This window comes from Dermacentor albipictus, unplaced genomic scaffold, assembly GCF_038994185.2.
Source record: "Dermacentor albipictus isolate Rhodes 1998 colony unplaced genomic scaffold, USDA_Dalb.pri_finalv2 scaffold_24, whole genome shotgun sequence".
Taxonomy (NCBI): Eukaryota; Metazoa; Arthropoda; class Arachnida; order Ixodida; family Ixodidae; genus Dermacentor; species Dermacentor albipictus.
In genome coordinates, this window is record NW_027225578.1 from 107500 (window position 1) to 125287 (window position 17788).

Consider the following 17788-nt stretch of genomic DNA (forward strand, 5'->3'; position numbering starts at 1 on the left):
AAACCATTGCCCCAACAGCGTTAATCTTCCTGCTGTTTTCACTTCTATTTGCGCAGAAAATGCCAACCCACCCTTCGGGTATTCCACATGCTCCAAAAGTTTACTTGCTCCTACGTATTCGATGTTAAAAAGAAGGAAAACAAAAGGGTGTCTCGCTTTAGGTTTGTGTTTGTGCCATCAAGACGTGCCCTTTGGGTTTATTTATCTCATGTCCTAATGTTTACCTTGCGCTGTATGTTTACCAATTATCAACTTGAACAAAAAAGAGGTAATACCTAAGCTGTTCTTATGAGTTGTGAATGCGAAAGCACTAATGCTTAATTGAGCGCCGCTGAGCGGTCCTTCGAGTTATAAACTCCTCGCGGGCAAGTGTGCGCGTTGAGACATTTGGCGCGTTTTTATTTGGCGTTACCGGACGCAGTCAGAACGCCGTCGAGAGCTTGCACGGACAAGGACAACACAGGCTTCCGAGAGTGAGGGTGACGTGGCACCGCAGCGATACCCTATCCCCTCAACACTTGGTACTCTGGTGTTCCGTTTCGCCCGCCCTGCCCCGTCCAGGCGAGTTCTTGCCGTGCCATCGCAACCAATGTGATTTTTTCCAAGCGAAGATTTCTTTGCCTTTTCCTTCGATTTTCGCCGCCGCCGCCGCCGCCCAGTTGAAATCTGAGCGAGGTTTGAGAGTGCAGTTATCTTTAAAAGATAAATGGGGACCCCGTTGAAAACTTAGATTTCACTTGAATTACTCTGAAGCGCTTTCTGGGGAACGTCCACTTGTAAAAAATTTCTCGAAAGGGTGGAGTAAGTTCAAAATAAATAACCTTGAATGGATAAAGCAAATTGATTTGCGCTCCTCCGCGCCTCAAGCCTTTGAAATACTTTGAGACTGGTTTGAGGTCTTGAGTTACTGAAGAATCCTTTAATGTTCACGTCACAGTGCGAGTTGCGGTGCATGGTTCCACGCCTTGCTTGTTGACCATCTGCGTCAACTTTAGCGGAGTTAAGTACCACTCCTTTAGAAAAGCGATTATGCGCTCGATGCCACGGTGGCTGTTGGATGAACCAGTAGTGTCCAATGATGCTTCGCTTTACCACTGTACAGAGACCAGCTCGCGTTCAGCAATATTATTCTACCAAGGTTGTCACGACCAGCTGCTCCTTGCACAATCTCGAAGTTGACCCAAGATGCCAAAAACGTTTCAAAAGGCTATTACACGCCTCTTGCTCTCTAGTGAATTTCCGTACTACCCTTCCACCGCAACTGGTGAACGATGAAGAAGAAGTTGCAGGCGCGGTGATATCTCGAGTACCTGGTGGAGCCATCTCACTTTGGAGAAACTAAAAAACAACATTTACGTCGCTCTCGGAGACTCAAGGACATGTTGGAAGCATGAGTCATGAAGATCAGGAGTACCAGGACGTTCCTCGCTACTTCGGTGAAAAATTTTCCGTGGCGTCCATGGATATCCTTCTGGTGAGCGACACAGGCGTACTCAGTAAATGGGGTTAATTAAGTAAATTATGAGGTCGATGAGGATAGCAATAGGGGCTTGTTGGTACGGCATATCTTATTTTGTTATAGCGCAAGCTTGAGAAGGACAAAAGAAGGCACATCAGACACACACAGCGCTACTTTCAACAACAGGTTTATTTCTCGTTCTCGTCGCTATATATACACCCACGACCCGTCATACACCACGTGTAAAATTTTTGGAAAAATAAACAAAAGATATAAACTGGGAACCACACGTAGGCCGTTTTTGATTCACATATTCAAAGACATGTACACGTTCAACGCGAACAAAGATAATCCAGCTCTTTTGATGATAATGAAATGGAAGTTTCACTGACGCATGCATCGCCGAATGTTGCTATGTGTCTGGCTTCTATTATCAAGAGCGTCATTTCACACCTGCTTTTACTCATGATCACTGTTTCTTTAAATCTTGGTCTGCACTTGCATCTCTGGCAATGGATGGCAAGAAAGCCGTCAGCGGCCACGTTGTTAACTTTGTTACTATGTTCTCGTAGCCTGTCATTTATGCATCTACCTGTTTGACCGATGTAGGATTGTCCACAGCTGAGAGGAATACGGTATATCACGCCGGTGATGCAATCAACGAATTTGTTATTATGTTCTTTTTCGCATGCGCTACGTGGGATTCTTTCCGGCCTTGTGGTTTTACAGAGGCTGACCAATTTATTAGGTTCCGAAAACACAACGTTAATGCCGCTCCTTCCAGCAATCTTCTTTATTCTATGGGAGAATCCGTGTATGTAGGGGATGACGACAACCTTTCCTTTGTTCATGTTAGTGCTCGACACGTGCACCTGCTCCGAACTGCTTTGCTGCGCCTTCTTAAGCAGTCCTTCTGCGACTGACACAAGCACGTGGCTCGGGTAACCAGCGCAGCTTAAACGCGAGGCTTGCCGTTCGAAGCTATCGTACATTAGGTGTTGGCATGATTTTTTTAGTGCTTCGCTGAAACACATCTTCGCGATTCCCCTCTTCACAAGCTTTGTATGCGCGGAATGAAACGGTAAAAGTGGCTTACTTGCCCTAGGTTCGTAACACCAGCAGGTTTCGTTATCGGTGAGCACAAACTTAATGTCAAGGAATCTAATCCTCCCGTCACATGGCATTTCAAAGGTCACTTCTAGTGGATTTAGACAGTCACAAATAGTGGTAAAAATAGGAGCACATTCATTAGTAAAACAAGGAGATGAACAGTCAATTAAAACTGAAAAGTCGTCAACATATCTAAAAACCTTTACAACTTTAAATTCGTGAAGGCGCTGTGACAGGTCTCTGTCAAGTTTGGCTAAAAAGAGATTACTTAGCACTGGTGCTAGGCAAGAACCTATACACACTCCTTGTTTCTGCAGATACAGGGTACCTTTGTTCTCGATAAACGTAGATGACAAATAACACCTAAGTAATTCTAAAAAATTGTCAATGGATGTACCTGCTTCCGTGCTAAACCTAACGGCACCATATGTATCTATGCAACTGTCAATACAGGTTAATAGTTCTGATTGTGGCAGAGAATAATCAAGGTCTTTAACATCGGCAGAGAAGGCCTTTAACCGTTGAATTTCATGAGCTCTGACAAAATCTAAAACCTCCTCAGAACTCTTTGTCAGGAAAGGGTCACTGATGTCTAACAAGTTTAGTTGCCAGAGGACGTTCGAACGCTCTTTGGAGGATGCACTCCGTCGAATGGACACAGGACAAGGATCCTAAAAATTCAGCGCTCAGAATGGCTCCGGCAGGCTAGACTTTTCAGAGCCTTTCTGGGGACGCAGCTGCGCAGCACCTATGAACCAGACACAGCGGAACTGCAAGTCCGAAAGCATCTACGGCTGGCAGACCAAATGACGGAGTTCCACTGGAATCTTCAGCTGAGACATCCACCTGACTGGGTGAGCAAAGTGCGCGTGAATGCGACCTGCAACTTACATATACCCGAAGGACTCTGCCTCCCTGAACCTGTACGTGATGTCTTGGGCCTCGGACCAAAGTTTGCGCTGCAACCCCCGAAGAAAACCCTGAACTTTTATCTCTCGTGCGTCAGGTTTCCCGACGTGCTCCAGAGGACGAGGCCACGAGGATCAACTCCGAATGTGTCGACGCCTTAAAAAGCTGTAAGCCCCCACGTCAGAAATTACCTGTGAAGCACGTAGAATCATACTTGTTACAGCATGATCTGTGTGTGTTGCCAGCTGATAAAGAAGGTGGCTTCGCAGTTTTTACGCATGAAGAGTTCAATGAGAAAGCTATAAATGCTATATCGGCAGTTTTTAATGAAAGAAATGATGTCTCTTGCAATAAGGTCAGAGCAAAAGCAAAACAATTGTGTAAAAAGATGAATTTGCAAGGCGTGATGAACAGCATCAACAAAAGCAAGAAGGATTGTCTGGAAGTATTTTTCAGCGCTAAGACTCACAAAGAAGGTGTACCGTTCAGGGTGATAGTTTCTGAGAGGGACACGTGGCAGAAATCTGTCGCCATGTACCTTCAAGAAAAACTAAACTTGTTAGACATCAGTGACCCTTTCCTGACAAAGAGTTCTGAGGAGGTTTTAGATATTGTCAGAGCTCATGAAAATCAACGGTTAAAGGCCTTCTCTGCCGATGTTAAAGACCTTTATTATTCTCTGCCACAATCAGAACTATTAACCTGTATTGACAGTTGCATAGATACATATGGTGCCGTTAGGTTTAGCACGGAAGCAGGTACATCCGTTGACAATTTTTTAGAATTACTTACGTTTTATTTGTCATCTACGTTTATCGAGAACAAAGGTACCCTGTATCTGCAGAAACAAGGAGTGTGTATAGGTTCTTGCCTAGCACCAGTGCTAAGTAATCTCTTTTTAGCCAAACTTGACAGAGACCTGTCACAGCGCCTTCACGAATTTAAGGTTGTAAAGGTTTTTAGATATGTTGACGACTTTTCAACTTTAATTGACTGTTCATCTGCTTGTTTTACTAATGAATGTGCTCCTGTTTTTACCACTATTCGTGACTGTCTAAATCCACTAGAAGTGACCTTTGAAATGCCATGTGACGGGAGGATTAGATTCCTTGACATTAAGTTTGTGCTCACCGATAACGAAACCTGCTGGTGTTACGAACCTAGGGCAAGTAAGCCACTTTTACCGTTTCATTCCGCGCATACAAAGCTTGTGAAGAGGGGAATCGCGAAGATGTGTTTCAGCGAAGCACTAAAAAAATCATGCCAACACCTAATGTACGATAGCTTCGAACGGCAAGCCTCGCGTTTAAGCTGCGCTGGTTACCCGAGCCACGTGCTTGTGTCAGTCGCAGAAGGACTGCTTAAGAAGGTGCAGCAAAGCAGTTCGGAGCAGGTGCACGTGTCGAGCACTGACATGAACAAAGGAAAGGTTGCCGTCATCCCCTACATACACGGATTCTCCCATAGAATAAAGAAGATTGCTGGAAGGAGCGGCATTAACGTTGTGTTTTCGGCACCTAATAAATTGGTCAGCCTCTGTAAAACCACAAGGCCGGAAAGAATCCCACGTAGCGCATGCGAAAAAGAACATAAAAACAAATTCGTTGATTGCATCACCGGCGTGATATACCGTATTCCTCTCAGCTGTGGACAATCCTACATCGGTCAAACAGGTAGATGCATAAATGACAGGCTACGAGAACATAGTAACAAAGTTAACAACGTCGCCGCTGACGGCTTTCTTGCCATCCATTGCCAGAGATGCAAGTGCAGACCAAGATTTAAAGAAACAGTGATCATGAGTAAAAGCAGGTGTGAAATGACGCGCTTGATAATAGAAGCCAGACACATAGCAACATTCGGCGATGCATGCGTCAGTAAAACTTCCATTTCATTATCATCAAAAGAGCTGGATTATCTTTGTTCGCGTTGAACGTGTACATGTCTTTGAATATGTGAATCAAAAACTGCCTACGTGTGGTTCCCAGTTTATATCTTTTGTTTATTTTTCCAAAAATTTTACACGTGGTGTATGACGGGTCGAGGGTGTATATATAGCGACGAGAACGAGAAATAAACCTGTTGAAAGTAGCGCTGTGTGTGTCTGATGTGCCTTCTTTTGTCCTTGTCAAGCTTGCGCTATAACAAAATAAGATAAATTATGAGGTTTAACGTGCCAAAACCACTTTCTGATTATGAGGCACGCCGTAATGGAGGACTCCGAAAATTTCGACCACCTTGGGTTCTTTAATCTGCACCTAAATCGAAGTACACGGGTGTTCTCGCATTTCGCTCCCATCGAAATGCGGCCTCCGTGGCCGGGATTCGATCCCGCCACCTTGTGCTCAGCAGCCCAACACCATAGCCACTGAGCAACCACGGCGGGTAGTAATAAATGGGGTGGTTATCACTAAGATTACGATACAGTTCAGCATAACGTGACCGTGGAAATTGCTAATCTATAGCTAAATTGCTGAATATTGATGAATCAGGAGAGAAGTGCTGGATAAGGCGACATGAGTGACAAAGCCGAAGCCTGGCAGTATGCTTCCCGCTTCTCAACAAAGCTCACTGATACATGGACAGCAGCAAGGTATGGGCAAAGCTAGAAAGCATTGTCTCAATTATGTCCACACATGTCGCGGTCAATATGGCTTCATCTCCACGCGCTACTCTTGCGTGAAAGGATTACAACGGCTCAATTGAATGAGAGCATCGCTCGTTTTTCTTTTTCTTTTTTTTGCAAAGTTGTTACATTTGAGCCCTTGCGCATACGTTAAAATCCTAAAATAGGCGCGAGTGTATGCGCGTTATAGTTAAACATGAAATATCTATGCCAGCTATGAACGAACAGAAGGCACTATAGATGAAAGAGAAAATAAATATATTTTCTTTGTTTCACTGAAGAATACCTTGTTTTTCATATATTTCTATTCATTTTATCGCACATCCCGCCCTGTATTATAAGAGGTGAGCACTCCAAGGCATCTGACTTTAAAAATTCAGTGCAATATCATTGAGAAGTTTCAAGTATGTCCTTGTGGAGAGAACACGCGCAGGAAACGCCGCCTTGTAGAAGCGCGGATTGGCATGTCAATGTCCTGGCACGTGCCAATGGAAACATTTTGTAGTTCACGCTTTTTGAAATGATTACTGCGCAATTTATTTATGAATAGTTTTCATCTATGGTCATGTGATTTATACAGTAAGGTGTACACAGTATGTATAGTTATGTTTTAAAAACTAAATTTTGGTGTTTAACGTGCCAAAACCCCTTTCTGATTATAAGGCACGTCGTAGTGGAGGACTTCGAAAAGGTCGACCATCTGGGATTCCTTAACGTGCACCTAAATCTAAGTATACGGGTGTTTTCGCATTTCACCGCCATCGCAGTGCGGCCGCCGTGGCCGGGATTCGATCCCGCGACCTCGTGCTCAGCAGCCCAGCACCATAGCCAATGGGCAACCACGGCGGATATAGTACCATTATTAAACGCAATTATCATCAATAAATCAAACACTTTGTTGGCTTAATCGAATCGCCACAGCTAAGTTGGAAACATTCTGCATTTATAGTTGCTTGGAACTTTCGCACCATTCTCGAAAGGAAATTTCGTGATTATCACTAGCAGCCATAGATGAGGAAAATTAGCTACCGGATAAGTAAACGATATCGCATCACATAGCATTTGGCTTACCGAGCTGCATGATGTTTGGCAGTAGTACCGGCAGAATCGTTATCCCATGTCCATCAAGAACAAAGTCTCGCTATACCGAGGGATCCCAATCTCGATATGCAAAAGAGGTCTGGTTGATTAGTCATCATAACAGTCGAATGTAAATGCGTGCAGAAAAGGCAGATAATAATCTCACATTTCACCAGATAATCAGCCTACCCTAGCTTTCCTCCGAGAAATTAGTGCCGGTGGTGTCTAAAATTAGTTCACTGTACACACTGCTCATGTACCACTGTGTGGGGGCACGCACGGAAGACGACAGTGGCCGCAGTCAACACGAGTGCTCATAACGTGCGAGTGTTCAGCGGAAGGACGCGTTGCATACGCAACGCGTCTTTAGTTTATTCCAGAAAAGTAAATTCTGAATTATAAAATAATACTCTTGGAAATTGTGGTAGGATGGTTTTGCGCTGTAATCTTCTTTATGGACGAAGATTTTATACCTCTGCGCTCATCAGGGAGTACGTTCAATATTACAGCTTTACCTGAACGCTACACTTGGCTACTCGAAGAAGCCTTTAATATTTTTGTTGGAGAAGTTGGCTTAGTTGCTGGGTGATTCCCAAATACAAAGTCAGCGGAGCTCAAAAGCAAGAAACGTATAGTTAGTGGGTTCGTTGTGCACCGCAACTATTCAATTTTCTTTAGCTGCTCCACTTCTTTTATTGTTGTTCGCATATCTTCACTTGTCGACACTTTCTGAACATCTATTACAGATTACATCCCTTTGTCATATGTTTCAAGGTGATATTTTAGCAGGACGTTCTTGAGGGCTTGTTGGTTGGTACTTGAAGGGAGGTTGAAACTACACGAAAAAACGAGGAAGTGAAAGAAACACAACACACCACAAGCGCAGACTGCCAACTGTTTATTCTCAGTGACATGCTCAGTGACTAAAGTTAGCGAGAAGTTCATTGAAGAGCGACACATACCCAGAGCATTTGTGGCGCGGCTTGCTAATGCATTTTGTTCTTGTCCTTGAAGAACGCTTGTGGCGTGAGTTTGATTCCGCCTGTGATCGGAGAAACATAACGTATTTTTTTAGTCATTGTAGAGAGGCACATTCCCAATGTCACATGCTTAGTTGCCCAAATTGGCGTCACAGATGTTCATTGACGAGCGGCGCAGAACTACTGGCACACACCCAGGGACGCAAGTTGCCATCGAGGAGGTTCGTTGATATTCGTTCGTTGATAGCGCAGACCGAGTGGCACATACCCAGAGGATTTCTGCAAACAGCGGCACCAACCCAGTCCCGCATCTATAGTGACCCATGTCGGCGTGAAATAGATTCGTTGACGAGCTGCACGTATCTACACTGTTCCACATACTTAGTGACCCAAGTTGGCACGATGGTTGGTTTCGAACCCTGTTCCCTCAGCACAGCAGCCCGATGTGCTACCCATTCGCCCACGGACTACCCAGAGACCCAGGCAGGCGGGAAAACGGTTAGATACCTACAAAAATAGAAACAAACATAGATAGATGCATGCATACACAATGTACATACCCTACGCAAAGCGTGTGAGGTACCATAAAATGCTAACGCCATCATTTGTTAATTGACCCCGATTTCGCGTCTCGCAATGCAACGCGAGGCTTCTTTTGGGGTGCCTCGCAGCCGCACTCGAGCGTGCTCACGCACGACTCGTGGAAGACAGCGGCCGACGGCAGCAGCAGCGTGCCTTTTACGGCCCAGGCTGGTTCGACGTCACCTCGTGGCCGTGTCTCCCCCGCCGTGCGTCAGTATAGGCAATGGGCCCTCGAGCAGCGCCAAGCAGACGACGAGGAGCTCCCGTCGCGACCCAGCCAGCTGGGCTCGTCCGAGATGCTCCAGCGGTGTTTGGGCCGGCACACGCTGCAGTTTGACCGCGGATCGCAGAAGAGCACGTGGAGCTGCCTGCTCCTGTACTGCTTCTTCTGCGCCGTTGTCCTTGCCATCGTGGCCCTGCTCATAATCGGCGGCAAGGCTGGCATGTCAGTATTCGTTGCTCCATATGGTGCATGGGTGCAAGCCATCCTCGCTATTGTGCTGCGAGCATATGTTGCCTTCCAGAAATGAATACTTTTCGCTGCTTTACAGAAATAGAATGTATAATATATAATATAAATTTGGGTAATTGAAAGATCTATTAGTGATTATAGCACAAGTATCAATGTTCATCAGTAGTACTTATGATTATCGATCGTAGAAACCAGCAAAAACATAATCAGGGGCCGAATTCACTGTTATTCGGCAGTACATGCTCTTTGCCATGGGCCGCCCGCATTCGCTAATAACATGTCCAGGGGCCCTATAACGTAAAACTATTCCAATATGTTTCTATTCCGATTTCCTGACGTCAAATTTGCGTAACCACCGACGCAAGCACCGGGCGGTCACCCATAGGGTTGTCTGAACAGACCAATCAAACGCTCTCCTCCTTCATAGGAGGTCCCTTTTGTTTGCTTGAAAAACGAATAACATTGCCTACACTGAGCGGCTTGTTGTATATCATTGGCTGACAAGAGGCGAGGAGAACGCTGAAGTTGAGAGGGATTCACTAGGGCAGAGCCAGTGCACTGAAAACCGATAACCGGATGAAGCGGGTGGTGCCGGCGTCTGCGATTGGTCGGCTTTCCCTTACTTAGCTTGTGGTGGCTGGGCGAAAATCGCGGCGGCATGCAACGGAAGCTTAAGAATGACGCTAAAATTGACCCTCAGCAAAGAAGAGTTGGCAGAATGAGGTAGTAAACGTGTCGAAAGTGCTTAAAAACGTTACACGGTCACGCAAGAAGTTTTATTATACGCAAATACACCCATGCTCTCCCGCAGGTGCGAGTAGCCAGCGTCTCAGTGATCGGCGGCAGCTATCTTTTATTCCTTTCGGAACGGGGCAGCCTGCGGCTATTCCGAAAAAAATTCACTTTTGTTCGGCATATTAATGCATCTTTATCGCGTACACGTCACTTTGACGCGGTGAGTTCGTGTGGTTTTGTGACGTCGCGTGACAGGCAGGTGAAGTGGGTGCAGCCCGAAAACTTTTTACCAATAGCCGAGGGCTAATGGCGAAAAGTGGTCGAATCAGAAATAACTGTTTTTCTTTTTTCTGTCAAATCATGCATAATCAGTGTGCACACATCATATCAGATGGGGAGGTATTGCGGTTTTTGTAACGTCGCGTGACAGACAGGTGAAATGGGGGGTGGTCGAAAAAAGTTTTTGACCAATCGCGGAGGGCTGATAGCAGAATTGGAATAGAAAAGTTTGGAATAGTTTTACGTTATAGCGCCCCAGAATCCGGATTCACTCAATTTTTTTTTTCTTACCGACAACTCAAGTATCACACCCGCCGTGGTTGCTCAGTGGCTATGGTGTTAGGCTGCTGAGCACGAGGTCGCGGGATCGAATCCCGGCCACGGCGGCCGCATTTCGATGGGGGCGAAATGCGAAAATACCCGTGTACTTAGATTTAGGTGCACGTTAAAGAACCCCAGGTGGTCGAAATTTCCGGAGTCCTCCACTACGGCGTGCCTCATAATCAGAAAGTGGTTTTGGCACGTAAAACCCCATATATTATTATTATTAACTCAAGTATCACAGCTTTTTGTGTAGATACGGGCCCAGCGGCTGGATTCCGAAAGCTTTCGATCATAAGTGGTATTTGCCATTGAACGACTGCCTTTGCTTAATTATAGTTCCTAACTTCCCGCTGATTGGCATCTTCATTTACAAACTCTTCAAGCGTTAGAACCTTTCCGCAGAATTCGAGCACAGTTTGTAACAGAATTCCTATATTTAATGAACGATGACTGTCACATAAAACACGCCGTACACGGCATAGTACAAGGATAATGAACCATTTCCTGCACTGAATACTAGGCTTTATTCTGGCTACAGTGAGTCACACTGAATAATGTTTTTCACCCATTCTTTCATAATATACATGGTCAGCTGTATATATATATATATATATATATATATATATATATATATATATATATATATATATATATATATATATGTATATATATATATATGTGTGTGTGTGTGTGTGTGTGTGTGTGTGTGTGTGTGTATGTATGCCTCCATGCAGGGCCGTGAGTGTGATGACACCTTGGGGAAGATACTGGGGCGAGCGCCTGCATGTTCAAGGCAGGGTGGTGTTCAGCTTCCGCGCTGTGCCATTCGCGGAGTCTCCGTCGGGTAATCGTAGGTTTGCCCCACCTGCTCCGCTTCGGGAGTCCGGCAAAGCGCAGAGTACGCAGGCACCCGTTTGCCCACAGCTACAGCCGCCAGTAAGCACCGGGCATGCACCCACGTTGTGGTCACAGTCCTCTTTGAGAAAGCTTACATTGCAGAGAAGCGTTCATTGTTTTAGTGTTGTCTCGCACTTGAACAACAATGTTCAAATGGTAGGACGCACCCGTAGGTAATATACCCGCCTAAGCTATGTTAATAGAACCAAATTTTTCAAAACTGGCATAGAGTTGAATGCACAGATGCTTCCAGCGCTGTCCACGCGCCCAGTTCTGGTGTCGGGCTAAAATATGACGAATTTTTTGTCGACGAATATCTCCACAACAGATGATGTTCTTTTAAAACTGCATAAATAGCACTTCCCTCCTGCGGCGTCTTCCGCAAACGCCATTCTGCCACATTGTCGTTAATGGTAGTAATTAAAAATTAATGAACTAATCCTACATAATTAGCGAATGGACTGCGATGGCTTTTTGACCATCTAGTGTATGCCGTGCTGAAAGAAAGAATAGCGAAGAAAGCGTTATTGCGTAATCTAAATCATATTTTATTAAAATCTGCTTCCATTAAAATAGATGGCCCTAAAGTATGGCCTAAGGAAGCGAACCCTTCTTTATTGTAAGTAGGGGCCCTACCAACGTAAAACTATACCAATATGTTTCTATTCCAATTTCTTGACGTCAAATTTGTGTAACCGCTGACGCAAGCATCGGGTGGTCACCCGTAGGGTTGTCTAAGCAGACCAATCAAACGCTCTCCTCGTTCATAGGAGGTTACTTTTGTTTGCTTGAAAAATGAATAACATTGCCTACACTGAGCGGCTAGTCTTATCTAATTGGCTGACAAGAGGCTAGGAGCACGCTGAAGTGGAGAGGGATTCACTGGGGCAGAGCCAGTGCACTGAAAATCGATAACCGGATGAAGAGGGCGACGCCGGCGTCGGCGATTGGTCTGCTTTCCCTTACTTAGCTGGCGGTGGCTGGTCGACAATCGCGGCGGCATGCAACGGAAGCTTAAGAATGACACTAAAACGGATCCTCACCAAAGAAGCGTTGGCAGTACGCGTTCTTAAACGTTTCCAAAGTGCTCGAAAACGTTACACGGCTATGCAAAATGTTTCATTATACGCAAATAAACCCATGCTCTCCGACAGGTGCGAGTAGCTAGTGCATCAGCGATCGGCAGCAGCCATCTTTTATACATTTCGGAATGGGGCAGCCAGCGGTTATTTAGAAGAAAATTCAGTTTTGTTCAGCATATTAATGCATCTTTGACGGTTACACGTCAATCTGACGTGGTGAGTTTTTGCAGTTTTGTGACGTCTCGTGGCAGGCAGGTGAAGTGGGTGCTGCCCAAAAACTTTTGACCAATGGCCGAGGGCCAGTGCCGAAAAGGCGTCGAATAAGAAATAACTATTTTTCTTTTGTTCGGTCAAATCATGCATAATCAGTGTGTGCACGTTATATCATATGGGAAGCTATCGCGGTTTTCGTGACGTCGCGTGACCTGCAGTTGAAGTGGGGGTGGCCCAAAAATGTTTTTGACCAATCGCGGAAGGTTGATTGCAGAATTGGAATAGAAATGTTTGGAATAGTTTTACGTTATAGCGCCCTAGGACACGGCAAAAGTTCCAACAGAGCAACACACAACACTTCCACATACATAAACTTGTCATACATACATCACAGAACACGCGGTATATCGGGCTCATAAAATATACACTGCACAAAGAATTTGATAAATTGAATAGACGCACATCTACTAATAAAAATGAGTGGTCACCTTCCCGAAAAGAATCTTACATTGCATTGACGGTGTGCTTTATCAGGACGCGTAAAAAGAAAAAAAAGGAAAAAGAAAATATCGAATGGAACTGTACTTTGTCATGTAATACGAAGGTGTGCAACACTCGACCGTTATCTTCGCTTGCCGGAAAGTAAAAATTTTTTAATACTGCCTTCTTATTTATTTTTTAAAATTGCTTTTTCACCAAAGTGATACAGTGTTCGGAGGTGTAGTTGCGCGATCCATTTTCAGAGCGACAGTATTAATAGCACTGCTTGGCTTTACTAGCGCCCACTTTCAGTGACCGTGTCTAGGTGCTTTTTATAAAAATTTTGTCCATTTGTGCTGGTGCGCAGACGACTGCTGCTCTAATTATTATCTGAGGAATGAACTGTAGAGACGCGCTATTCCTAGCTGACTTGTAGTATAACTTTTAAGACGAGCCTGACACTTCACTCTTTTTTTATTGCGATAAAGACTTTCCCTTAAGGCATAATTCTTGGTGCGTATATGTGTATTATATGTGTGCTGTGAGGCCTGTGTTTGTATGAATTAAGCAGTGTTTTGTGGAATCTGTTGTCATGTATCCAGCGGTCATAGCTGGTTGTCACACTGTAGCGGAGGCCGGCTTGCTGTAGGAGACGAGAGCGTTCCGATTTTAAACCTGTACATGTCCATATTAGGTGGTATGTATCTGCTTCCATTACAGGAACGAAGCAGTATGGACACGTAGCACTCAGTTTTAAATGCGACCAGTTCCACCTTGAGATAACAGCCGGTGTAAGGGCCACCCCGGCCCGAAGCCTAGCCTCCTAAGCACCACTTCATCCGCCCTAGTAAGGTGAAGGGGGAGGGAGCAGACACACGGTGGGATAAGAGCGCGTGTGTCCTGCCGGAGAAAATTTTTACGGGCTCGGAGCGAGTTAAGGGGCTGAGATAGGAGGGGAACAGGTGGAAGATCAGGATTAGGAGGGCCTTGCTGCTGGTCAGCAGCAATGTTCTGAGGGTTTGCTGAGTGGCCTTGAATCCAGTGTACCTTGACGCAAGTAGCTCTTTTACTATTCATAGTGTGTATTGTCTCGCAGATTTCCAACTCCTTATCAACCTTCTTGAGTTCCTGAATAGCCGCTAAAGAATAAGTGAAGATATCTAGTTGCTTGATGGCAGGCAGCTTTGATGTCGCATGCTGCACAGTGTCGTGGATGGCTTGAAGTTCCTTTACTAGAGCGCTGGCTTCCGTAGATAAATAGCGCTGGTGGCCGCTGATGAAATTATGCGTAGTACTCACGAATGATGTCCTTTCACCGTCTGGGAGAATGGTAGCATCCGTATAGACTTTGCAGGTGTTAGCGCAGTATGCATCGGCGATATTGTGTTCGTCAATAATACCTGTTGTATCGCTGCGTAGTAACTTCGTTGGCTTATTAGTTGTGATGCTGGTGAATTCCCAGGGAGGCATTGGATAGGGCTGATTGTCAATCCGAGAGCCGCGTTGAAAATGAGCATGCAGCGGAGCGACTGCCGGAATAAGTTGCTTTTTTATTTCACGTGCTTTTTTCGCGCTGCAAAATTAGCTCTGCAATTGTGTTGAGCTGGGCATGTTCCTGTAAGGTTGGTATCGGAGTAATGCGGGGTAGTGCTGTGATTGTGCGCATAGCATCGCGATTAATCGTCTCCAACTGTGCCAGCTGTGCCAGAGTGAGCCATTGAAATTGTGCCGGATATAAAATTCGTGGCTGCAACATTGCACGCACCAACCGTCGAGCTACGTCAATACGAGCTCCAGCTGCTTTTGCTGCAATGCGACGAATAAGGTGAAGCCTTTTTCTTCAACTCTGTCTGGTTTTACGGAGCCAGTGTGCACCACTGCTGGAGTGGTTAATATCGAGACCCAGTATGCGGACCTCAGAAGGCTCAGAGATTGTCACTGCGCCTAGTCTAGATGTAAAGGGGCACTGCGTGATTCTTGTGCGTCTTTTCCTGCTGGCCACCACAACATAGCTTGATTTTTGGGGGGGAATATCTAACCCTGCTTTCCGAGCGTAGTTGTTCAGAACATCAAGGGCTTCTTAAAGCTGTTGAGTTTGTCTAAATATATCTTCATGCATGGACCACAAAGTGACGTCATCCGCATCGATTAAGAACCTCACGTCTGGAATCCGATGTAGTTGCCAGGCTAGAGGTATTAGAGCAGCGTTGAAGAGAAGACGAGCCAAAACCGAACCTTGTGGGACTCCTCTGTTCGATGCGAAGTATCTTTCTTGCCTTCCATCTACTCTAATCGCAAATGTGCGATTCTGAAGGAAGGAGTAGATAAATCTTATCACCTGCGGTGGAAGTCCCAGGTCGATCAGGTTGGCTATAATGATTGCATGGTCTATATTGTCATAAGCTTTCGTTATGTCTCTTGCTACTACCGTGCGCACAGCGTGACTCTGTGGTGAAACCTGTAAAACATCGTCTGATAAGATAGAAAGTCCGTCTTCAGTTCCCAAATAAGAACGGAATCCAATTTGAGCAGGATAATATTTATCGTGGCGTTCAAGCTACCAGGAAACACGTGTGGCCAGCATCTTTTCGGCGAGCTTGCAGACAGTTGAGGTTAGTGAAATTGGGCGTAAAGACTGCAGGCTATTTGGAGACTTTCCTGGTTTCGGAATCGCGACAACAATTGAATGCTTCCAATCAGGTGGAACGTTTCCAGTCTCCCATACTTTATTAATAGCCTGAAGAAGTGCGTCTAGAGCTGCTCCTTCCATGTTCTTGAAAACCTCATAAGGAATACCATTGGGACCAGGTGTTGTTCGTTGCTTCGAAGTTTCAATCGCCGGTATTGGTTTGGCCACGCTGGAAGGGCTGGATATTTCGGAATTTAAAGTTGTGTCAGACTCTCGGGGCAGTTTATAGGTGACGCTTGATCCTATTTCGGGAAGAACGCTCTAGCAGCGTGTTCTGCAAATTGATGTGGCGAACTCGGCATCGCAAACCTAACGCTCGCTGCAGGATCAGGTTGCTTATGACCGCGTTCCATTGACCGGAACGTACGCCAAAGTGCTCTGTTTCCAATGCCTGATCCAAGATTCTCGGAATACTCATACCATCGTCGTCGAAAAAGCTGCTTTTCGTGCCGACGCGCCTTCGCCGCTATATGGTTAGCACGTGCATGGCTACCTGGTGCATCGGGATTCCTCGATGCATACACTTCTGCCTGAAGTCGCTTTGCCCAAAGTTGCAAAAGGGTAAGGTCCGGTTGAGGTTGTTCCTCGTCAACTGTGGTTACAGTGGTGTTCCTCCGTAGCAGTTCTTGCAAAGCGGGAAGAATTTCTGAGGTCTCTGAGGGTACTTTATCAATCGATGATTCCCGAAACTTATCCCAATGCGTGACTGTTACTGGTCGTCGAATTTTCTTTATGCACGTTCTGTGCAAACCAATCACTATTGGCATATGATCACTGCCCCATGTATCTGGTTCGACCCGCCACTGCGGCATTCCAGGACCCAACCACCACGTGAGGTCTTGAGCGTTTGTTCTAGATACTGCGGGTACAGCACAGGTAGCCACAGCGTGATGGTTCAACAGTGAAAAGTGGCATCGCTCATGATGTTTTTAACTTGGTATCCTCTTCGGGAGTTGTACCCCCATTCTGTATGTGGGGCATTGAAGTCTCCACCCAGGAGAATAGGAATTCCCGGGTACGTAGAGCGGAGATGGGCTATTCACCCCAAGTTCAAACGTGTGAGCTGCGGTCTGGCGTAGAATGACACTAGAATGACAGGAGTCTTCACTGGTCGTGTCAGGACCCCGACAACATCTTGATTACCACTACACCATGGCTCCAGGTCAATCACTGTGTGAGCAATATGCGATGATATATGAACTGCAGCTTTTCCCGCAGCTGAAGCCATTGTAGTAGCACGTCTATCTCTAATAGATGGGTTATGATACCCATTAAAATTGCACAGGGAACATAGCTCACTATGCTCTTGAATAAGCAGTGTCCATACATGTAGCTTATTGTATTGAAGCTTGGTTTTAATTTCTCCTAACTTGGAGCTTAGGCCCCGACAATTCCACTGTAGAATCCCATCCTGTGACAGCTGCTGCAGAGAAATAGCCATGATACAGGCAATTCTGAATGAGCAACCTTAGTTGAGCAAGCTGATCTAAAACTGTTGCGCAAACAGCTTGATTGACCTTTTGTGCCGGACGGGATCCAGGCGTAATGGTGGCATTCGCAATGGTTAATGCGTCACGTGTTGGCCCTGTTTTCTGATGACGCAGAATTACCAATTTTTTATGTTTGCGTAGTCGCTCAATCTCTCTGGCCAGTGCGTCTATCCGAGCGTCAATGTCATCATGGTCATCATCCGACTGATAGAGCGGTTCCGGAAATTCCTGTTTCTTTGTCTGCGACTGCTTGCCACGTTTAAGAACACAAGAATACAGTTGTGTTTCTGGGGCTCTTTCTTCTTCTGCCAAGAGCATCTCTGGCTCTTCTGCAAGAACCTCATAACGATTGTGTGTTGTTAATATAGTCGTTTTTGGTAT

The 17788-nt window shown here is 45.6% G+C and overlaps 1 protein-coding gene across 4 annotated transcripts in view; it reads left to right on the forward strand.

Moving 5' to 3' along the window:
* The first annotated feature begins 1282 nt into the window (after positions 1–1282).
* The window catches only part of LOC139052484 (acetylcholinesterase-like), a 98984-nt gene continuing 82478 nt past the window's right edge, over positions 1283–17788 (forward strand). For 3 of the 4 annotated variants that reach the window (XM_070529600.1, XM_070529601.1, XM_070529599.1), the window contains exons 1-3: positions 1283–1474; positions 8836–9191; positions 11291–11492. In XM_070529600.1, the coding sequence (XP_070385701.1) occupies positions 1391–1474; positions 8836–9191; positions 11291–11492 (642 nt within the window). In that variant the 5' untranslated portion in view covers positions 1283–1390. The remainder of the gene's footprint in view (positions 1475–8835; positions 9192–11290; positions 11493–17788) is intronic. The other variant, XM_070529602.1, reaches the window with a different exon arrangement.